Source organism: Hyperolius riggenbachi, chromosome 3 (assembly GCF_040937935.1).
Source record: "Hyperolius riggenbachi isolate aHypRig1 chromosome 3, aHypRig1.pri, whole genome shotgun sequence".
Classification (NCBI taxonomy): domain Eukaryota; kingdom Metazoa; phylum Chordata; class Amphibia; order Anura; family Hyperoliidae; genus Hyperolius; species Hyperolius riggenbachi.
Genome location: NC_090648.1, coordinates 501,767,544 through 501,790,550, shown reverse-complemented (window position 1 = coordinate 501,790,550; position 23,007 = coordinate 501,767,544). Strand labels below are relative to the sequence as shown.

At 56.1% G+C, this 23,007-nt stretch overlaps 1 protein-coding gene across 1 annotated transcript in view; it reads left to right on the top strand.

Annotated features, from left to right (window-relative positions):
- Positions 1 to 23,007, top strand: part of BLTP3B (bridge-like lipid transfer protein family member 3B) — a 177,916-nt gene that overhangs the window by 134,114 nt on the left and 20,795 nt on the right. Inside the window, exons 17-18 of the mRNA XM_068278319.1 lie at positions 5,451 to 5,598; positions 20,922 to 21,184. Of these exons, the coding sequence (XP_068134420.1) occupies positions 5,451 to 5,598; positions 20,922 to 21,184 (411 nt within the window). The remainder of the gene's footprint in view (positions 1 to 5,450; positions 5,599 to 20,921; positions 21,185 to 23,007) is intronic.

Here is a 23,007-nt window from a genome sequence, read left to right as displayed (position 1 = left end):
CTAGCACAAGTTACACAGCGTGTATCATTCATTCCTTCATCGGTCTTCTGTTATTTAACTTCTCACTTTGCAATGTATTGATTTATTTTTCTGCCCCACGACTATCTTTTAGTAAAGTTCCCCATTAATTCCTGCTGGTTCTAGCACAATGTAGGAGGGAGTAGGACAGGTGTGACTGGTAGCACTTTCCTCTAGCAGCGCAAGTTCATTGGCTCCCCTCTCCAAAATAGCCTTTAAACTATGACAGGATATTACATAATAACTATGGTGGGGATTAGATTGTGAGCCCCTCTGAGGACAGTCAGTGACATGACTATGTACTCTGTAATGTGCTGCAGAAGATGTCAGTGCTATATAAATACATAATAATATGGTAGGACATTAGGCTATGACTATGGTAGGATTAGAGTGTGAGCTCCTCTGAGGACAGTCAGTGACATAACTGTGTACTCTGTAAAGTGCTGCAGAAGATTATTATTATGCATTTATATAGCGCTGACATCTTCTTCTGCAGCAATTTATAGAGTGCATAGTCATATTACTGACTGTCCTCATAGGAGCTCACAATCTAATCCTACCTTAGTCATAGACTAATGTCCTACCATATTATTATTATTATGTATTTATATAGCACTGACATCTTCTTCTGCAGCAATTTATAGAGTGCATAGTCATGTCACTGGCTGTCCTCAGAGGAGCTCACACTCTAATCCTACCATAGTCATAGTCTAATGTCCTACCATATTGTATATTATTTATTTATAATAATAATAATAATCCGAACATTTGTATAGCGCTTTTCTCCTGTCGGACTCAAAGCGCTCAAGAGCTGCAGCCACTGGGACGCGCTCAGGAGGCCACCCTGCAGTGTTAGGGAGTCTTGCCTTGAACTCCTTACTGAATAGGTACTTGACCTAGCCAGGATTCGAACCCTGGTCTCCCATGTCAAAGGCGGAACCCTTAACCAGTTACATAGCACTGACATCTTCTGCAGCACATTACAGAGCACATAGTCATGTCACTGACTCCTCAGAGGAGCTCACAATCTAATCCCACCATAGTCATAGCCTAATGTCCTACCATATTATTATTATGTATTTATACAGCACTGACATCTTCTGCAGCACATTACAGAGTACATAGTCATGTCACTGACTCCTCAGAGGAGCTCACAATCTAATCCCACCATAGTCATAGCCTAATGTCCTACCATATTATTATTATGTATTTATACAGCACTGACATCTTCTGCAGCACATTACAGAGTACATAGTCATGTCACTGACTGTCCTCAGAGGAGCTCACAATCTAATCCCACCATAGTCATAGCCTAATGTCCTACCATATTATTATGTATTTATATAGCACTGACATCTTCTGCAGCACATTACAGAGTACATAGTCATGTCACTGACTGTCCTCAGAGGAGCTCACAATCTAATCCTACCATAGGCATAGTCTAATGTCCTACCATATTATTATTATGTATTTATACAGCACTGACATCTTCTGCAGCACATTACAGAGTACATAGTAATGTCACTGACTGTCCTCAGAGGAGCTCACAATCTAATCCTACCATAGTCATAGTGTAATGTCCTACCATATTATTATTATGTATTTATATAGCACTGACATCTCCTGCAGCACATTACAGAGTACATTGTCATGTCACTGACTGTCCTCAGAGGAGCTCACACTCTAATCCTACCATAGTCATAGTCTAATGTCCTGCCATATGTTATTATTATGTATTTATACAGCACTGACATCTTCTGCAGCACATTACAGAGTACATAGTCATGCCACTGACTGTCCTCAGAGGAGCTCACAATCTAATCCTACCATAGTCATAGCCTAATGTCCTACCATATTAATAAGTATTTATATAGCACTGACATCTTCTGCAGCACATTACAGAGTACATAGTCATGTCACTGACTGTCCCCAGAGGAGCTCACACTCTAATCCCTACCATAGTCACATGTCCATCAGAGTCTAGGGCTTATTTTAATAGGAAGCCATTTAACTCTATGGACATATGTATTTTTTTCAACCCAAATAACTATGTAACTTATCTGAATGTTTCTGGGATGAAGCAAGAAAAGCCCGGGACTAATCTGTAGCCAACTCTCTGCTGCACACGTTAGTGATTTCAGAGGCCTAACCAGACTCCTGCCCTCCCCATAAAGAGCAATGATCACTCTCACACAGGCATGTGTGCCTCCTGTACACAGTATTAAAATATCAGGTTCATAAAGTCATTTTACAAATCAGTCATAATAAACCTTCTAGGTGTTAAATTTCACATGCAAGAAAGACAGATTCCTAGTGCAGTGTATTAATAGTTACAGTAATAGGTGGACTTTTCTGCACAATGTTATTTTGGCCACTAGATGGCAGCAGAACATAAGTCAAGCAGTTCTTGGGCTGAAGGCTGCATTATTATATTTTAGCCATTAGATGGCGACAACAGATTGCTATTAGATGAGCTTCTATGACGACTTGCCTAGCAAATTTCCAGTGACCACTGAGCCAATCAAGCTGGTTAGTTAAACACCTGCCAGCAAGTCAATCAGCAGTCAGTGGGCTTTTATTAGGTAGATTTCCGTTGAGTGTAAATTTGGATGGCGGATCTCAAATGCTTCGGAATGCCATTATTTTTAGGAAATCTCCTCATTGGGCAACAAAAGTTTGCTTTCTTAAAAGCAGAAAGTATTTGCGATAATTCAGGTTGGAGTGAGCTCCGATATTTCTCCCACAATGCATTACTGCTGAAATATGCAAATTATCCATTGTTGTCCCCCTGAGCTGAACACACCTCCAGATTCGCTGGATTGCAATGATGTGTCAGCTTGTTGAATATACAGAGCCATAATAATCCAACATGCATACAGACTGTTTCAGATTGGTTGATCCTCATCAGTACATGACATGGATAAATGTGGCTCTATGGAGTAGGACTTAACCTCCTTAGCGGTATGGACAAGCTCAGCTCGTCCATTACCGCCGGAGGGCGCCGCTCAGGCCCCGCTGGGCCGATTTTCACAAATGTCTTTTTCAAACACGCAGCAAGCACTTTGCTTGCTGCGTGTTGGTCCCGATGCGCCGCTATCCGCCGCTTAACAGCCACACCCCCGCCGAGTCCCCTGCGCAGCCTGGCCAATCAGTGCCAGGCAGCGCTGCGGGGTGGATCGGAACTCCGGATGACGTCACGACGTCTATGACATCATCATGATCGTCGCCATAGCGATGGGGGAAGCCCTAAAGGGAATCCCGGTCAGAACGGGATTTCCTTATGGGCTGAGTGCGCCGGCGGGGATCGGAGGGGTGGGAGGGATAGCGCAGGAAGGGGGGCATCATGTAGCTAGCGCTAGGCTAGCTACATGATGGGGGGGGGGGAAATACTGCTGCGCGTCCACCCTGGCGATCTTAATAGAACGCCAGGACAGGGGGGTTAAAACACCCAGAGGCACAGACTAACCAGCAAGCTCATGGTGACCCAGAACTCCTAGAAGTGTGTAAGGGGCGTCAATGGTCCAAAAAGCCCCCTTACTAAAATGCTATGGAAAACAAAAGTTTGCTTTCTTATAACAGAAGGTATTTGCGATAATTCAGGATGGCGCGATCTCCGAGATTTCTCCCAGTGCATCACTGCTGCAATATGCTAATTGTTATATGCATATAAATATACATTGTTGTCCCTCTTCCAGCAGATCTGGGGGGGGGGGGGTGTTTAGCTCACAGGGACAAGAATGGGTAATTTGCATATATTCTGCAGTGATGCATTGTGGGTGACATCTCGGAGCTCACTCCAACCTGAATTATCACAAATACTTTAATTTCAAGAAAGCAAACTTTTGTTTTCCATGTATTTTAGTAAGAGGGTTTTTTGGACCATTGTAGCCCCTCACACACTCCTAGGAGTTCTGGGTCACCATGAGCTTGCTGGGTAGTCTGTAACTCCTCATGGGGCGTGGCCCATAAAATGCAAATAGTTCTGGGTTGATGCAGGATCGTGAAAAAGTTGTATGCAAATTGATACGAGTTGAAAATGGTGCAATCAAACTTCCAACTTGATGGGATTGCGATTGGTCCATTCTGAAGCTGCTTAAATTTGCATATGAATTTTGCATAATAGTGCATCAACTTGGAATTATTGGTTTCTCATTGACCATCCCTCCCCTGTGTATTCCCCATAGAAGTGCTGGCTTCTCTGATCATGCCCATTAGACTGTAAGCTCACGTGGGCAAGACCCTCTCTCCTAATCTACAGGTGAAACTCAAAAAATTAGACTATCGTGTTAAAGTCCATTTATTTCAGTAATTCAGCTTAAAAGGTGAAACCAATCTATAAAATAGACTAATTACATGCAAAGTGAGATATTTCAAGCCTATATTTGTGATAATTATGGCTTAAAGAGACACTGAAGCGGAAAAAAAATTATGATCTAATGATCTGTATGTGTAGTACAGCTAAGAAATAAAACATTAGGATCAGAGACATAAGTCTAATATTGTTTCCAGTACAGGAAGAGTTAAGAAACTTCAGTTGTTATCTATGCAAAAAAGCCATTGAGCTCCACGACTTTCAAAGTCGCAGAGAGCTCAATCTTCTGAAGCTCGTTATCTCAACTGTCAGTCATTGCATCTTAGTTTTCTCTGCAGAGGACATGTCAACAGTTCAATAGCCTGATCTGTAAAAGCATTTAGAATGATGAGTAGTGTGTAAACTGCAAATATTATAGAATGATGCAATGTTATTAAAAAATACTAATGTTCTAGTAATTATCAGTACTACACAACCAATTCATTATATCGTATATTTTTTTTGCTTCAGTGTCTCTTTGAAGAGAACCCGAGGTGGCTTCCTAAGGATGAAATCGGCACACGGAGGCTGGGTCTGCCTATCCTGCCCAGCCTCTGTTGCTATCTCAATCCCGCCTAAGTTCCCCCTGCGCTCTGCTATGCCCCATAAATCACAGCCGTGCTGTCGACGCGCAGCGGGCTGTGTTTACCTCTGTACTGTCACTCTCGCCGCTCCCCCGCCTCCTGCATAGCTCCGGTCCCCGCCCGCGTCCCTTCTCTCCAATCAGCGGAGAGGGAAGGGACGCGGGCGGGGACCGGAGCTATGCAGGAGGCGGGGGAGCGGCGAGAGTGACAGTACAGAGGTAAACACAGCCCGTTGCGCGTCGACAGCACGGCTGTGATTTATGGGGCATAGCAGAGCGCAGGGGGAACTTAGGCGGGATTGAGATTGCAACAGAGGCTGGGCAGGATAGGCAGACCCAGCGTCTCTCTGTGTGCAGATTTCATTCTTAGGAAGCCACCTCGGGTTCTCTTAAAAGCTTATGAGAACCCCAGAATCAAAATCTCACACCATTAGACTATTGTGAAAATTGTTCATCCCGTTCCCTTTATAAATTTACGTTTTTCTTGTCTCTCGGCAGGTGTCCGTCGTGGTGTTCAGAATAAGCGATGTGACCGGCGGGATTGATATTAAGGGAGATGACATCACCCTTTGCCTTCAAGTCAATCAAGTTATTCCTAAGCAGCTTGGCAATGTGCGAGTGTGGCAATACCTCAACAACCGCAACAGTAAGAGAAGCCTTTTCGCTTACAGTGTACGAGTGTACTGTCATGCCTGCCGCTGCAAATATACCAGTGAATGAATAGTATTTGAAGATCATTTTGTGAAGGTGTCTATTAAAAGGGATCCTTTAAGTGAACCATAGACGAAGCACCCTCATGTATTTTACCATATATATCAGTGGGAACATTAGATAAAACCCCTACCCTGCTCTGTTTCATTCTTCACTGCTCAGCCTGCTTGTTATCAGCCCTGATAAAATCCCCAACTGTGCATTCAGTCTGGCTTTGCTCAGGAATCATTATAGCGGAGTCTGTCTTCTGTAATGTATTTTAAAGCCCAAACCTGCCCCCTTGTGGCTCTGCTATAATGACTCCGCAATAATGATTGGGCAAAGCCAGACTGAATGCTCAGTCGGGGATTTTATCAGGGCTGATAACAAGCAGGCTGAGCAGTGCAGAATGAAACAGAAAGCAGGGTAGGGGTTTTCTCTAATTTTCCCACTGATATGTATGGTAAAATACATGAGGGTGCGTCGTCTCTGGTTCACTTTAAGCCTACAAAATAAAATCAGTTTTACTCACCTGGGACTTCTACCAACCCCCTGCAGCTCTGCCTACCCCCCTTCCCTCCTCAGCCCCCTGCAGCTGTCTGGTACCCTCGCAGTCACTCGCGGATCCTCCTGTCCCAGCCACCAGCAACTTTCACTTTCGTCTAACAGGCTTACTGAGCCTGCGCAGGCCTGGCCACGTGTCTCCTTCTACGCGTTCCTATCCGCAAAAGCACCCTGCGCAGTACGCTATTGCGGATGGGAACGCGAAGAAGGCTACGTGTGGCCAGGCCTGTCGGAAAAGTGAAAGTAGCTGGCGGTGGGGGACAGGAGGCACCAGACAGCTGCAGGGGGCTGGTAGGAGCCCCAGGTGAGTAAAACTGTTTTTTTTTGTTTTTGTTATGTTTTTGTAGACTTAAAGGGTCACTTCAAGGGACACTTAAGTCAAAAAAAAAATGAGTTTTACTCACCTGGGGCTTCCAATAGCCCTCTGCAGCTGTCCGGTGCCCTCGCCGTCTCCCTCCGATCCTCCCGGCCCCGCCGGCAGCCACTTACTGTTTCGGTGAGAGGAGCTGACAGGCTGGGGACGCGAGTGATTCTTTGGTTCCTGGCCACAATAGCGCCATCTATGCTGCTATAGCATATATCATATACCATATAGCAGCATAGAGGGTGCTAATGTGTCTGGGAACGCGAAGAATCACTCCCGTCCCCAGCCTGTCAGCTCCTGTCACCGAAACAGGAAGTGACTGCCAGCGGGGCCAGGAGGATTGGAGAGAGACGACGAGGGCAGCGGAGAGCTTCAGGGGGCTATTGGAAGCCCTAGGTGAGTAAAACTCATTTTTTTTGTTTGACTTAAGTGTCCCTTTAAGTCTAGATAAAAAAAAAATGCGTTTTACTCACCTGGGGCTTCTACCAGCCCCCTGCAGCTGTGCAGCTGTCCAGTGCCCACGCAGACTCGCTCGGATCCTCCTGTCCCTGCCGGCAGCTAGTTCCGTTTTTCTGCAACAGGCGCCGACAGGCCTGGGAACGCGGGTGATTCTTTGCGTTTCTGATCGCAATAGCAGTATAGAGGGCGCTATTGTGGCCAGAAACGCGAACAATCACTGGCCTATCGGCGCCTGTTGCCAAAACCGGAAGTAGCTGCCGGCGGGGACAGGAGGATCCTAGCAAGACTGGGTGGGCACCGGACAGCTGCAGGGGGCTGGTAGAAGCCCCAGGTGAGTAAAACGCATTTTTTTTATCTAGTCTTAAGTGACCCTTTAAGTGTCTCTTCAACCTCCTTAGCGGGAACCACGAGTCAGGCTCGGGCAGGAAATCTGCAGCTGAGTGCGGTAGCCCCGAGCCTGACTCAGGGTAGCTGCCAGGAGGTATGGGCAGAGTCTGTGCACAGTGGGCATGTCTAACTCTCCTCCCCCAGGATCCACTCCCACTCTCCAGGCAGCCAGAAGATGCAGCATGCAGCCAGCCAGGTAATTTCAATATATTTCTTACGTGTAACGCAGAAAAAAAATTGTAGTATGAAAAATTGGACGGCTGTAAATGGCTTGTTTGGCAGAGAAAAGCTAACATTGGGACAGTTTACTAGCTAAGCCAGTGGTTCCCAACCTTTTTGGAGTCGTGACACATCACACCAAACGTTCAGATCTCCGTGACACGTACACTAGCGCCTGCTGGTGAGTGGCCATTACTGCTGCTGGCATAGTGGTGGCTGCTGGTGAGTGGCCATTACAGCTGCTGGCATAGTGGTGGCTGCTGGTGAGTGGCCATTACAGCTGCTGGCATAGTGGTGGCTGCTGGTGAGTGGCCATTACTGCTGCTGGCATAGTGGTGGCTGCTGGTGAGTGGCCATTACAGCTGCTGGCATAGTGGTGGCTGCTGGTGAGTGGCCATTACTGCTGCTGGCATAGTGGGGGCTGCTGATGAGTGGCCATTACTGCTGCTGGCATAGTGGCGGCTGCTGGTGAGTGGCTTTTGCTAGTGGGGGCTGCTGGTGGGTGGCTTTTGCTGCTGCTGGCATAGTGGGGGCTGCTGGTGGGTGGCTTTTGCTGCTGCTGGCATAGTGGGGGCTGCTGGTGCGTGGTGGCTGCTGGCATAGTGGCTTTTGCTGAAGCTGCTGGCATAGTGGGGGCTGCTGGTGTGTGGTGACTGCTGGCATAGTGGGGGCTGCTGGCATAGTGGGGGCTGCTTGTGTGTAGTGGCTGCTGGCATAGTGGGGGCTGCTGGCATAGTGTGGGCTGCTGGCATAGTGGGGGCTGCTTGTGTGTAGTGGCTGCTGGCATAGTGTGGGCTGCTGGCATAGTGGCTTTTGCTGCTGGCATAGTGGGGGCTGCTGGTGTGTGGGGACTGCTGGCATAGTGGGGGCTGCTGGTGTGTGGGGACTGCTGGCATAGTGGGGGCTGCTGGTGTGTGGGGACTGCTGGCATAGTGGGGGCTGCTGGTGTGTGGGGACTGCTGGCATAGTGGGGGCTGCTGGTGTGTGGTGGCTGCTGGCATAATGGGTGCTGTTGGTGTGTGGGGACTGCTGGCATAGTGGGGGCTGCTGGTGTGTGGGGACTGCTGGCATAGTGGGGGCTGCTGGTGTGTGGGGACTGCTGGCATAGTGGGGGCTGCTGGTGTGTGGGGACTGCTGGCATAGTGTGGGCTGCTGGCATAGTGGCTTTTGCTGCTGGCATAGTGGGGGCTGCTGGTGTGTGGTGGCTGCTGGCATAGTGGGGGCTGCTGGTGTGTGGGGACTGCTGGCATAGTGGGGGCTGCTGGTGTGTGGGGACTGCTGGCATAGTGGGGGCTGCTGGTGTGTGGGGACTGCTGGCATAGTATGGGCTGCTTGTGTGTGGGGACTGCTGGCATAGTATGGGCTGCTGGTGTGTGGTGACTGCTGGCATAGTGGGGGCTGCTGGTGTGTGGTGACTGCTGGCATAGTGGGTGCTGTTGGTGTGTGGTGGCTGCTGGCATAATGGGTGCTGTTGGTGTGTGGGGACTGCTGGCATAGTGGGGGCTGCTGGTGTGTGGGGACTGCTGGCATAGTGGGGGCTGCTGGTGTGTGGGGACTGCTGGCATAGTGGGGGCTGCTGGTGTGTGGGGACTGCTGGCATAGTGGGGGCTGCTGGTGTGTGGTGGCTGCTGGCATAATGGGTGCTGTTGGTGTGTGGTGGCTGCTGGCATAGTGGGGGCTGCTGGTGTGTGGGGACTGCTGGCATAGTGGGGGCTGCTGGTGTGTGGTGACTGCTGGCATAGTGGGGGCTGCTGGTGTGTGGTGGCTGCTGGCATAGTGGGGGCTGCTGGCATAGTGGGGGCTGCTGGCATAGTGGCTTTTGCTGCTGCTGGCATAGTGGGGGCTGCTTGTGTGTGGGGGCTGCTGGCATAGTGGGGGCTGCTGGTGTGTGGTGGCTGCTGGCATAGTGGGGGCTGCTGGTGTGTGGGGACTGCTGGCATAGTATGGGCTGCTGGTGTGTGGTGACTGCTGGCATAGTGGGGGCTGCTGGTGTGTGGTGGCTGCTGGCATAATGGGTGCTGTTGGTGTGTGGTGACTGCTGGCATAGTGGGGGCTGCTGGTGTGTGGTGGCTGCTGGCATAGTGGGGGCTGCTGGCATAGTGGGGGCTGCTGGCATAGTGGGGGCTGCTGGCATAGTGGCTTTTGCTGCTGCTGGCATATGGGGGGCTGCTGGTGCGTGGTGGCTGCTGGCATAGTGGGGGCTGCTGGTGTGTAGTGGCTGCTGGCATAGTGGGGACTGCTGGCATAGTGGGAGCTGCCAGCACAGGGGCTGCTGCTATTTTGGTGGTGGTTGCTGCTGGCAGGGGGGCTGCTTCTCTCACAGCCGGGGGTTGCTGCTAAAACGGGAGCTACTTAATTTTTTGCAGAGAGGTGGCATGAAAGTGCCTTACTCACTGTCCTCCTCACTGCAGATTGCCTCTCCATCCGCTCCTCCTCCTCAACCCGGGACGCTATCTTCCGCGCTGTTCTGTTGCCCCACTCTGCCAGTGCCTTCCCCTTTTGTTCCGTCCCATAGTAGATAAAGGACTACAAGAAAATGGCCACCGTTGTCCACAAATGTGGATGCTGGCGGCCATTTTCTTGTAGTCCTCTACTAACTACAATGGGACAGAACGAAAGGGGAAGGCATAGCAGGGCAACAGAGCAGCGCAGAGGGAGACAGAGCACTGACACGGCGACACATACCCGGAGCTGCCACGACACATGTATGTGTCGCGGCACATGGGTTGGGAACCACTGAGCTAAGCTATCAGTTGATATATTAAATGTGTCCATACATCAGGCGATGCATGGGCAGATCCACCATGAGACAGATTTCTTTCTAATCAGATCTGATCGGAGAGAGATCTGCTGCTGCCCATACACCGCAGACCAATCGATTTCAGGTTAAAGTCTATCAGAAATTGGCCTAGCAGTGCCACCTGCCTGTCCCCCCTGCAAGTGATAAATGTACCCCTCATTCTGTTGATTCTCACCTGTCTGCCAGGCTGCCAGCCTCCTCCACCGTTATTGGGTGCCTGTATCATGCGGTGAGGGTACCACGTGCAACTTGTGTGACCGGACTGCCAGCCGCCTCCCACCGTTTCCGGGTGCCTGTACCATGCGGTGAGGGTACCACGTGGTATCCATGCGTTGGCGGGGGGTGGGGGGGGGGGGTTGGTGTAAACTATAAGCGGTAATAGTGTTTATAAAAATATTGTGTTGTATTTTGTTTACAATAATGTTTTACAAAAACATTTAATATTTTGTATGAAATCGCAAATTCTTAATACGATAATCTTCCATTTTTAAAAGTGAAACTCATAATTACGTTTGTTAAAAAACGATACTATATGTATAATCGTTATAATTGTATAATGTGTATATCCTTCATTTATCGTTTCTTTATGTAATAAAATCTGAAAATACTGTTTAGAACGATGAAAAAAAAAAATATAAGTACGTTCGTAATAACTGTTGTAAAACATTAGTAAATATTAACATTCTACTACAACTAAACCTAACCCTATTCGCACACAGAACCTTCCCTCTACCTTTCCCTAACCCTTAGACCCCCCCTGGTGGTGCCTAACCCTAAGTCCCCCCTGGTGGTGCCTAACCCTAAGTCCCCCCTGGTGGTGCCTAACCCTAAGTCCCCCCCTGGTGGTGCCTAACCCTAAGTCCCCCCCTGGTGGTGCCTAACCCTAAGTCCCCCCCTGGTGGTGCCTAACCCTAAGTCCCCCCCTGGTGGTGCCTAACCCTAAGTCCCCCCCTGGTGGTGCCTAACCCTAAGTCCCCCCCTGGTGGTGCCTAACCCTAAGTCCCCCCCTGGTGGTGCCTAACCCTAAGTCCCCCCCTGGTGGTGCCTAACGCTAAGTCCCCCCCTGGTGGTGCCTAACGCTAAGTCCCCCCCTGGTGGTGCCTAACGCTAAGTCCCCCCCTGGTGGTGCCTAACGCTAAGTCCCCCCCTGGTGGTGCCTAACGCTAAGTCCCCCCCTGGTGGTGCCTAACGCTAAGTCCCCCCCTGGTGGTGCCTAACGCTAAGTCCCCCCCTGGTGGTGCCTAACGCTAAGTCCCCCCCTGGTGGTGCCTAACGCTAAGTCCCCCCCTGGTGGTGCCTAACGCTAGGTCCCCCCCTGGTGGTGCCTAACGCTAGGTCCCCCCCTGGTGGTGCCTAACGCTAGGTCCCCCCCTGGTGGTGCCTAACGCTAGGTCCCCCCCTGGTGGTGCCTAACGCTAGGTCCCCCCCTGGTGGTGCCTAACGCTAGGTCCCCCCCTGGTGGTGCCTAACGCTAGGTCCCCCCCTGGTGGTGCCTAACGCTAGGTCCCCCCCTGGTGGTGCCTAACGCTAGGTCCCCCCCTGGTGGTGCCTAACGCTAGGTCCCCCCCTGGTGGTGCCTAACGCTAGGTCCCCCCCTGGTGGTGCCTAACGCTAGGTCCCCCCCTGGTGGTGCCTAACGCTAGGTCCCCCCCTGGTGGTGCCTAACGCTAGGTCCCCCCCTGGTGGTGCCTAACGCTAGGTCCCCCCCTGGTGGTGCCTAACGCTAGGTCCCCCCCTGGTGGTGCCTAACGCTAGGTCCCCCCCTGGTGGTGCCTAACGCTAGGTCCCCCCCTGGTGGTGCCTAACGCTAGGTCCCCCCCTGGTGGTGCCTAACGCTAGGTCCCCCCCTGGTGGTGCCTAACGCTAGGTCCCCCCCTGGTGGTGCCTAACGCTAGGTCCCCCCCCTGGTGGTGCCTAACGCTAGGTCCCCCCCCTGGTGGTGCCTAACGCTAGGTCCCCCCCCTGGTGGCGCCTAACGCTAGGTCCCCCCCCTGGTGGCGCCTAACGCTAGGTCCCCCCCCTGGTGGCGCCTAACGCTAGGTCCCCCCCCTGGTGGCGCCTAACGCTAGGTCCCCCCCCTGGTGGCGCCTAACGCTAGGTCCCCCCCCTGGTGGCGCCTAACGCTAGGTCCCCCCCCTGGTGGCGCCTAACGCTAGGTCCCCCCCCTGGTGGCGCCTAACGCTAGGTCCCCCCCCTGGTGGCGCCTAACGCTAGGTCCCCCCCCTGGTGGCGCCTAACGCTAGGTCCCCCCCCCCTGGTGGCGCCTAACGCTAGGTTCCCCCCCCCTGGTGGCGCCTAACGCTAGGTCCCCCCCCTGGTGGCGCCTAACGCTAGGTCCCCCCCCTGGTGGCGCCTAACGCTAGGTCCCCCCCCTGGTGGCGCCTAACGCTAGGTCCCCCCCTGGTGGCGCCTAACGCTAGGTCCCCCCCTGGTGGCGCCTAACGCTAGGTCCCCCCCTGGTGGCGCCTAACGCTAGGTCCCCCCCCTGGTGGCGCCTAACGCTAGGTCCCCCCCCTGGTGGCGCCTAACGCTAGGTCCCCCCCCGGTGGCGCCTAACGCTAGGTCCCCCCCCCGGTGGCGCCTAACGCTAGGTCCCCCCCCGGTGGCGCCTAACGCTAGGTCCCCCCCCCGGTGGCGCCTAACGCTAGGTCCCCCCCCGGTGGCGCCTAACGCTAGGTCCCCCCCCGGTGGCGCCTAACGCTAGGTCCCCCCCCCGGTGGCGCCTAACGCTAGGTCCCCCCCCGGTGGCGCCTAACGCTAGGTCCCCCCCCCGGTGGCGCCTAACGCTAGGTCCCCCCCCGGTGGCGCCTAACGCTAGGTCCCCCCCCGGTGGCGCCTAACGCTAGGTCCCCCCCCTGGTGGCGCCTAACGCTAGGTCCCCCCCCTGGTGGCGCCTAACGCTAGGTTCCCCCCCCCCTGGTGGCGCCTAACGCTAGGTCCCCCCCCTGGTGGCGCCTAACGCTAGGTCCCCCCCCTGGTGGCGCCTAACGCTAGGTCCCCCCCCTGGTGGCGCCTAACGCTAGGTCCCCCCCCTGGTGGCGCCTAACGCTAGGTCCCCCCCCTGGTGGCGCCTAACGCTAGGTCCCCCCCCTGGTGGCGCCTAACGCTAGGTCCCCCCCCGGTGGCGCCTAACGCTAGGTCCCCCCCCGGTGGCGCCTAACGCTAGGTCCCCCCCCGGTGGCGCCTAACGCTAGGTCCCCCCCCGGTGGCGCCTAACGCTAGGTCCCCCCCCCGGTGGCGCCTAACGCTAGGTCCCCCCCCGGTGGCGCCTAACGCTAGGTCCCCCCCCGGTGGCGCCTAACGCTAGGTCCCCCCCCGGTGGCGCCTAACGCTAGGTCCCCCCCCGGTGGCGCCTAACGCTAGGTCCCCCCCCCTGGTGGCGCCTAACGCTAGGTCCCCCCCCTGGTGGCGCCTAACGCTAGGTCCCCCCCCTGGTGGCGCCTAACGCTAGGTTCCCCCCCCCTGGTGGCGCCTAACGCTAGGTTCCCCCCCCCCTGGTGGCGCCTAACGCTAGGTCCCCCCCCTGGTGGCGCCTAACGCTAGGTCCCCCCCCTGGTGGCGCCTAACGCTAGGTCCCCCCCCTGGTGGCGCCTAACGCTAGGTCCCCCCCCCTGGTGGCGCCTAACGCTAGGTCCCCCCCCGGTGGCGCCTAACGCTAGGTCCCCCCCCGGTGGCGCCTAACGCTAGGTCCCCCCCCGGTGGCGCCTAACGCTAGGTCCCCCCCCGGTGGCGCCTAACGCTAGGTCCCCCCCCGGTGGCGCCTAACGCTAGGTCCCCCCCCGGTGGCGCCTAACGCTAGGTCCCCCCCCGGTGGCGCCTAACGCTAGGTCCCCCCCCCGGTGGCGCCTAACGCTAGGTCCCCCCCCGGTGGCGCCTAACGCTAGGTCCCCCCCCTGGTGGCGCCTAACGCTAGGTCCCCCCCCTGGTGGCGCCTAACGCTAGGTCCCCCCCCTGGTGGCGCCTAACGCTAGGTCCCCCCCCTGGTGGCGCCTAACGCTAGGTTCCCCCCCCCCTGGTGGCGCCTAACGCTAGGTCCCCCCCCCGGTGGCGCCTAACGCTAGGTCCCCCCCCCGGTGGCGCCTAACGCTAGGTCCCCCCCCGGTGGCGCCTAACGCTAGGTCCCCCCCCGGTGGCGCCTAACGCTAGGTCCCCCCCCCGGTGGTGCCTAACGCTAGGTCCCCCCCCCCGGTGGCGCCTAACGCTAGGTCCCCCCCCCGGTGGCGCCTAACGCTAGGTCCCCCCCCCGGTGGCGCCTAACGCTAGGTCCCCCCCCGGTGGCGCCTAACGCTAGGTCCCCCCCCGGTGGCGCCTAACGCTAGGTCCCCCCCCCGGTGGCGCCTAACGCTAGGTCCCCCCCCCGGTGGCGCCTAACGCTAGGTCCCCCCCCCGGTGGCGCCTAACGCTAGGTCCCCCCCCCGGTGGCGCCTAACGCTAGGTCCCCCCCCCGGTGGCGCCTAACGCTAGGTCCCCCCCCCCGGTGGCGCCTAACGCTAGGTCCCCCCCCCGGTGGCGCCTAACGCTAGGTCCCCCCCCCCGGTGGCGCCTAACGCTAGGTCCCCCCCCTGGTGGCGCCTAACGCTAGGTCCCCCCCCCCTGGTGGCGCCTAACGCTAGGTCCCCCCCCCGGTGGCGCCTAACGCTAGGTCCCCCCCCCGGTGGCGCCTAACGCTAGGTCCCCCCCCCGGTGGCGCCTAACGCTAGGTCCCCCCCCCGGTGGCGCCTAACGCTAGGTCCCCCCCCCGGTGGCGCCTAACGCTAGGTCCCCCCCCCCGGTGGCGCCTAACGCTAGGTCCCCCCCCCGGTGGCGCCTAACGCTAGGTCCCCCCCCCGGTGGCGCCTAACGCTAGGTCCCCCCCCCCGGTGGCGCCTAACGCTAGGTCCCCCCCCCCGGTGGCGCCTAACGCTAGGTCCCCCCCCCGGTGGCGCCTAACGCTAGGTCCCCCCCCCGGTGGCGCCTAACGCTAGGTCCCCCCCCCGGTGGCGCCTAACGCTAGGTCCCCCCCCCCGGTGGCGCCTAACGCTAGGTCCCCCCCCCGGTGGCGCCTAACGCTAGGTCCCCCCCCCGGTGGCGCCTAACGCTAGGTCCCCCCCCCGGTGGCGCCTAACGCTAGGTCCCCCCCCCGGTGGCGCCTAACGCTAGGTCCCCCCCCTGGTGGCGCCTAACGCTAGGTCCCCCCCCTGGTGGCGCCTAACGCTAGGTCCCCCCCCTGGTGGCGCCTAACGCTAGGTCCCCCCCCTGGTGGCGCCTAACGCTAGGTCCCCCCCCTGGTGGCGCCTAACGCTAGGTCCCCCCCCCTGGTGGCGCCTAACGCTAGGTCCCCCCCCTGGTGGCGCCTAACGCTAGGTCCCCCCCCTGGTGGCGCCTAACGCTAGGTCCCCCCCCCTGGTGGCGCCTAACGCTAGGTCCCCCCCCTGGTGGCGCCTAACGCTAGGTCCCCCCCCTGGTGGCGCCTAACGCTAGGTCCCCCCCCCTGGTGGCGCCTAACGCTAGGTCCCCCCCCTGGTGGCGCCTAACGCTAGGTCCCCCCCCTGGTGGCGCCTAACGCTAGGTCCCCCCCCTGGTGGCGCCTAACGCTAGGTCCCCCCCCTGGTGGCGCCTAACGCTAGGTCCCCCCCCTGGTGGCGCCTAACGCTAGGTCCCCCCCCTGGTGGCGCCTAACGCTAGGTCCCCCCCCGGTGGCGCCTAACGCTAGGTCCCCCCCCGGTGGCGCCTAACGCTAGGTCCCCCCCCGGTGGCGCCTAACGCTAGGTCCCCCCCCGGTGGCGCCTAACGCTAGGTCCCCCCCCCGGTGGCGCCTAACGCTAGGTCCCCCCCCGGTGGCGCCTAACGCTAGGTCCCCCCCCGGTGGCGCCTAACGCTAGGTCCCCCCCCGGTGGCGCCTAACGCTAGGTCCCCCCCCTGGTGGCGCCTAACGCTAGGTCCCCCCCCTGGTGGCGCCTAACGCTAGGTCCCCCCCCTGGTGGCGCCTAACGCTAGGTCCCCCCCCTGGTGGCGCCTAACGCTAGGTTCCCCCCCCCCTGGTGGCGCCTAACGCTAGGTTCCCCCCCCCCTGGTGGCGCCTAACGCTAGGTCCCCCCCCTGGTGGCGCCTAACGCTAGGTCCCCCCCCTGGTGGCGCCTAACGCTAGGTCCCCCCCCTGGTGGCGCCTAACGCTAGGTCCCCCCCCCTGGTGGCGCCTAACGCTAGGTCCCCCCCCGGTGGCGCCTAACGCTAGGTCCCCCCCCGGTGGCGCCTAACGCTAGGTCCCCCCCCGGTGGCGCCTAACGCTAGGTCCCCCCCCGGTGGCGCCTAACGCTAGGTCCCCCCCCGGTGGCGCCTAACGCTAGGTCCCCCCCCCGGTGGCGCCTAACGCTAGGTCCCCCCCCGGTGGCGCCTAACGCTAGGTCCCCCCCCCGGTGGCGCCTAACGCTAGGTCCCCCCCCGGTGGCGCCTAACGCTAGGTCCCCCCCCTGGTGGCGCCTAACGCTAGGTCCCCCCCCTGGTGGCGCCTAACGCTAGGTCCCCCCCCTGGTGGCGCCTAACGCTAGGTCCCCCCCCTGGTGGCGCCTAACGCTAGGTCCCCCCCCCTGGTGGCGCCTAACGCTAGGTCCCCCCCCCTGGTGGCGCCTAACGCTAGGTTCCCCCCCCCTGGTGGCGCCTAACGCTAGGTCCCCCCCCCGGTGGCGCCTAACGCTAGGTCCCCCCCCCGGTGGCGCCTAACGCTAGGTCCCCCCCCCGGTGGCGCCTAACGCTAGGTCCCCCCCCGGTGGCGCCTAACGCTAGGTCCCCCCCCCGGTGGCGCCTAACGCTAGGTCCCCCCCCCGGTGGCGCCTAACGCTAGGTCCCCCCCCCCGGTGGCGCCTAACGCTAGGTCCCCCCCCCGGTGGCGCCTAACGCTAGGTCCCCCCCCGGTGGCGCCTAACGCTAGGTCCCCCCCCGGTGGCGCCTAACGCTAGGTCCCCCCCCCGGTGGCGCCTAACGCTAGGTCCCCCCCCGGTGGCGCCTAACGCTAGGTCCCCCCCCGGTGGCGCCTAACGCTAGGTCCCCCCCCGGTGGCGCCTAACGCTAGGTCCCCCCCCGGTGGCGCCTAACGCTAGGTCCCCCCCCCGGTGGCGCCTAACGCTAGGTCCCCCCCCCGGTGGCGCCTAACGCTAGGTCCCCCCCCCGGTGGCGCCTAACGCTAGGTCCCCCCCCTGGTGGCGCCTAACGCTAGGTCCCCCCCCTGGTGGCGCCTAACGCTAGGTTCCCCCCCCCCTGGTGGCGCCTAACGCTAGGTCCCCCCCCCGGTGGCGCCTAACGCTAGGTCCCCCCCCCGGTGGCGCCTAACGCTAGGTCCCCCCCCGGTGGCGCCTAACGCTAGGTCCCCCCCCGGTGGCGCCTAACGCTAGGTCCCCCCCCCGGTGGCGCCTAACGCTAGGTCCCCCCCCCGGTGGCGCCTAACGCTAGGTCCCCCCCCCGGTGGCGCCTAACGCTAGGTCCCCCCCCCGGTGGCGCCTAACGCTAGGTCCCCCCCCCGGTGGCGCCTAACGCTAGGTCCCCCCCCCCGGTGGCGCCTAACGCTAGGTCCCCCCCCCGGTGGCGCCTAACGCTAGGTCCCCCCCCCGGTGGCGCCTAACGCTAGGTCCCCCCCCCGGTGGCGCCTAACGCTAGGTCCCCCCCCCGGTGGCGCCTAACGCTAGGTCCCCCCCCCGGTGGCGCCTAACGCTAGGTCCCCCCCCCGGTGGCGCCTAACGCTAGGTCCCCCCCCCGGTGGCGCCTAACGCTAGGTCCCCCCTGGTGGCGCCTAACGCTAGGTCCCCCCCCTGGTGGCGCCTAACGCTAGGTCCCCCCCCTGGTGGCGCCTAACGCTAGGTCCCCCCCCTGGTGGCGCCTAACGCTAGGTCCCCCCCCTGGTGGCGCCTAACGCTAGGTCCCCCCCCTGGTGGCGCCTAACGCTAGGTCCCCCCCCTGGTGGCGCCTAACGCTAGGTCCCCCCCCTGGTGGCGCCTAACGCTAGGTCCCCCCCCTGGTGGCGCCTAACGCTAGGTCCCCCCCCTGGTGGCGCCTAACGCTAGGTCCCCCCCCTGGTGGCGCCTAACGCTAGGTCCCCCCCCTGGTGGCGCCTAACGCTAGGTCCCCCCCCTGGTGGCGCCTAACCCTAGGTCCCCCCCCCTGGTGGCGCCTAACCCTAACCACCCCCCTTGTGGCGCCTAACCCTAAACCCCCCCCCCTTAGTGATCACTTTATTGTGTGGATAATAATGTTTTACAAATAGTGAGCCACATCATTAAGGCACTTGCGGTAACGGGTTCCGGGGGAAGCCGGGAGTTGTGCTAGTGGACAGGTGAGAAGGGGGGGGGGGGGGATTTGACTCTTGGAGGGACATCAGCGGGGGTCCGTCACATAAGTCTGTTGTCACGATATCTCAGGCCATTACTGCCATGCGACCGAGCTTTTCCAGCATATCTGTTCGATGTTGGTCCGAAATCGATCGGATGGATATGTTGCGGCACTTTAAGGCCACCAAATCGGTAGGTGTATGGCCGCCATTAGCTGTGTGCCTGAGTGAGGAGCTGGGTATGCCTTTGCTTTGAAACGCGTAGCAATGCCGGCCGGGTTTAATCTTCCTCCGTAGTGAGTGATGAGGGCGACTCTGGTAAACCCCCGAGAGAAATCGCTCACGGTTCTGAGGAAATACACTGGTGCGAAAACAATAGCCTGACGTTGATCTGTGAAGAAGAAACGGTGTTAAACGCCTCTAGTGAGGGATTATGGGAGAGGCATATTTACAGCCATCTGTCAACGTCTCGCTTTACTGGAAATGACTGAACACGTCTCGTTCCGCGGCCTATAGTAGCACGGCAGCTATTATTCCACCACCGATAGCGGCGATGTCATGTGCGTTCCGCAGCCTATGGTAGCACGGCAGCTATTATTCCACCACCGATAGCGGCGATGTCATGTGCGTTCCGCAGCGGGCCGTCATCGGGTCAGTGAAAGATTATTCCTGATGATTAGTGGACCGCCACTAATGCTCTTAAAGGGAGACTCCGTGAGGCATTAATGTTCAAGATCGAGTATTTTTTCTTCATTTGCACCTACTAAAACATTATACAGTTATTTATTTTTATGAAGAATCCCATGTTTTTTACAAAAAAAAATCAATTCTCATCCCCTTGCAGTCATTTTAAAGGGAACCAGAGACAAAGCACCCTTGTGTATTTTACCATATATATCAGTGGGAACATTAGAGAAAATACCTACCTTGCTCTCTGTTTCATCCTCACTGCTAAAAGTGTCTGTTAACAGCTGTGATAAAAATCCCCGACTGAGCATTCAGTCTGGCTTTGCAGGGAATGATTATAGCGAAGTCATTATAGCAGAGCCACAATGGGGCAGGCTTGGTCTTGAAAAGACACCAGAGAAGACAGACTCAGCTATAATCTTTCCATAGCAAAGCTAGACTGAGTGCTCAGTCGGGGATTCTTATCAGAGGTGATAACAGTCAGAATAAACAGAGAACAATGAAACAAAGAGCAGATTAGGTGTTTACTGTCATGTCACTGATTTATAAGGTAAAATACATGAGGGTGCTTCATCTCTGGTTCTCTTTATAGTGGACCTGAACTCTTTCACAAGACAGAAGGAAAACCGAGACATGCACCCTGTATGTATTTAGAGAGTTTAGCCTGTCTAATTCCCCCTCAGCTGTGACTAATCACAAGTTGTAATTTGATCCCTCAGCCGTGTCAGCTGCCTGCCACGGCAGAGCAGCTAATTGGTAACCACAGGATGTTAACCCTATGTCTGCTTCCATGAAAGCGGGAAGTAGACACACTGCAGATTTATTGCAGGATTTACATCAGCTGTAACAAAGAAATGTTTTTCTTTAAAGGTTATTATGCTGCTGCTGCTTATCTTTTAGAGCACAAGGGACGTTCTGAGGCAGTGTGTCTACTTCCTGCTTTCATGGAAGCAGTCGTAGGGTCAGGATCCTGTTTTTACAGTGTAACTGTGCTGCTGAGCAAGCCAGCTGACACAGCTGAGAGATCAAATTACAGTGGTGCTTAGTCACATGAGGGGGAATTAGACAGGATAAACTCTCTAAATACATACAGGGTAAATCTGTCAGTTTTCCTTCTGTCCTGTGTAAGATTAGGTCCACTTTGATTGGAACATTAGGTAAGGAGCCCAACTAAGGTACAGTTTGAAACGTGTTGTGTGAAGTGCTGTTGAAAATGTGTTAAAGTTCTATATAAATAATAATAAAGAAAATAGTGCTGAGAAGGCATAGAACCTTTTTGGGTTCTTACTGATGTCCGCATCCCCTTCACTTCCTGTTGCTGGGACCGCCATAGCTTTAATAAAAACCCGGTAGCCCCAGAGACAGGAAATTGGGGGCCAGCAGTAAACGCTCGACAGGGATTGTAACTCTCCCCCACTCTCTGTGTTCCTGTTGGAGTTCCTGTTTGTGTTCCTGTTGGAGAGATTTACCCACTTCCTGTTTGTTTTTGTTTTTTTAATTCAGGTTCTGACCAGAAGAACTCATTATCTGTAGAGGGGAGGAAATCGTGTCCTGAGATCAGCCTGAGACTGGAGACCGGTCCCAGCGCCAAGCGGTACTCTCTACTGGCGGCAGAGAATGGCTTCCTGCAGTGCCAGGTGTCCGACTTCAGCTCGGAATTCCTCACCTCCACCCTGGCCAATATCCGGCATTTTGTAGAGGAAGATTCAGCCGCAGAGGTCATGCCCATGAAGATAAAGGTTCAGAAAGTCAGGCTGCACTTGCAGGTAAATAGAATGAGCTTTATATTGGTAGGTGAACAGAGGCACCAGAAGGATAAAAGTACATAAATTTTTTTAAAAATTGCTGGGAGAAAGTGGTGGACTCGCCTCCGTTAAAGCAGACACCAAGGACTGTAAATATATACTGTAGATATACACATTTATTGAAAATACCCCAAAGATGCAACGCGTTTCGCGGGCACAGCCCACTTCTTCAGGCAATAAGCAGGGGATAAACAACTGTAAACAAAAGACAGAGGCATAGCTATAAATGTTGCCATAAAAAGATACAAATGGATTATTAGTGTAATAAGAATAGTACTTCAAAAATAGTGTTAAGTGATATGTTGTAGTAGAGGGGTGATTGCAAGGAATGGGTTGGTGTAGACTACATAATGTGTGTAGGGGAATGGACTAGATATCAGTGGTAAAATGTAGTTAGTAAATCAGATTAAGTTGGTATCAAATTGACCGCATTAGGTATATTTCAGTAGAAGGTAGGGAATGGAATAAGTTATAGCTGGCAAGAGGGAAAAAGGCATGTGTAGTGGTTAAAAATAAAGATAAAGACTTACCAGCAATTCAGTTATAGCAAGCAGAGCACCTCTGTAGAATGAGCTTTATGTTGATGTTTTGCCCTGTACATACACATGTTTATCTCATCATGTCACGTCGCCTCAGGTACACTTTAATGTCAAAATGGGTAAGATGAAAGATTTAAAGAGAAACTGTAATGGAAAAAAGTGCCCCTATGGGGTACTTACCCCGGGAGGGTGGATCCTCTGGATCCTAATGAGGCTTCCCTCGTCCTCTTCATCCTCGGGAATTGAGCGCTGGCAGCCTCTGAAAATCTGCTGACAAGCCAGTGCAGGCGCAGTAAGGGCTTCAGCACGCGGCAATATTTACCTCTCCACGCTCCTGTGCAGTACAAGCTCCTCCTCTGGCTCTGGTGGAAATAGCCAAACCCAATCAGATCCACTCTACTGCGCTTGTGACTCGCACCTGTGCTGTAGAGTGGATCCAATTGGGCTCGGCTGTTCCCACCGGAGCCCGAGGAGAAGCTTCTACTGCGCCTGCGTAGGAGCGCGGATAGGTAAGTATTACCGCGGGCTGAAGCCCCTTACTGCGCCTGCACTAGTTTAGCGGATTTTCGGAGGCTGCCAGCGCCTGATCCCCGAGGATGAAGAGGATCCAGTGGTCCCCGACTCCTGAGATAAGTACCCCCCTTGGGGCACTTTTTCCCCTACAGAATCTCTTTAAGTGGCTTTGAACGAGGGATGATCTTCGGTGCTAGAAGAGCTGGTGCTAGCATCTCTTGACACAACGACTCTTGAGTTTCACCTGCTTCCATGGCCAACTCCGTCACCTGACCTCAATCCTATTGAACATTTGTGAAGTCAAGTCAAACGATCACTTCAAAGCTTGGAAACACCACCACCCAATCTGACCCAACTTAGAGCTGCCGTTAGGTCAGCATGGGCCAACATTCCCCAGCCACGGTATCAGCATCTTGCGAAGTCCATGCCAAGAAGAATTCGGCTGCGATCAGAGCTAAAGGTGGACCAACTCGTTATTAGAGGGTGTCTCTCATTTTTTGGCCACTCAGTGTAAATGTCTAGAGATGGACATAGTAAGTACACGGCATTGTGTAAGTATTCATTAACCACTGCTGTAGAGCCTCCTCCGGGGGAGCCATCACTGGGAGAATACTTTGGCTCTTTTTGGCAGAGCAGATGTTCAGCAACTGCCAAGCATGAAATGCCCTACAATGATGGCGGTGGTGCGGCGTTGGTAGAAGTCGCATGGAGATCTTGGCAATGGATTTTGCC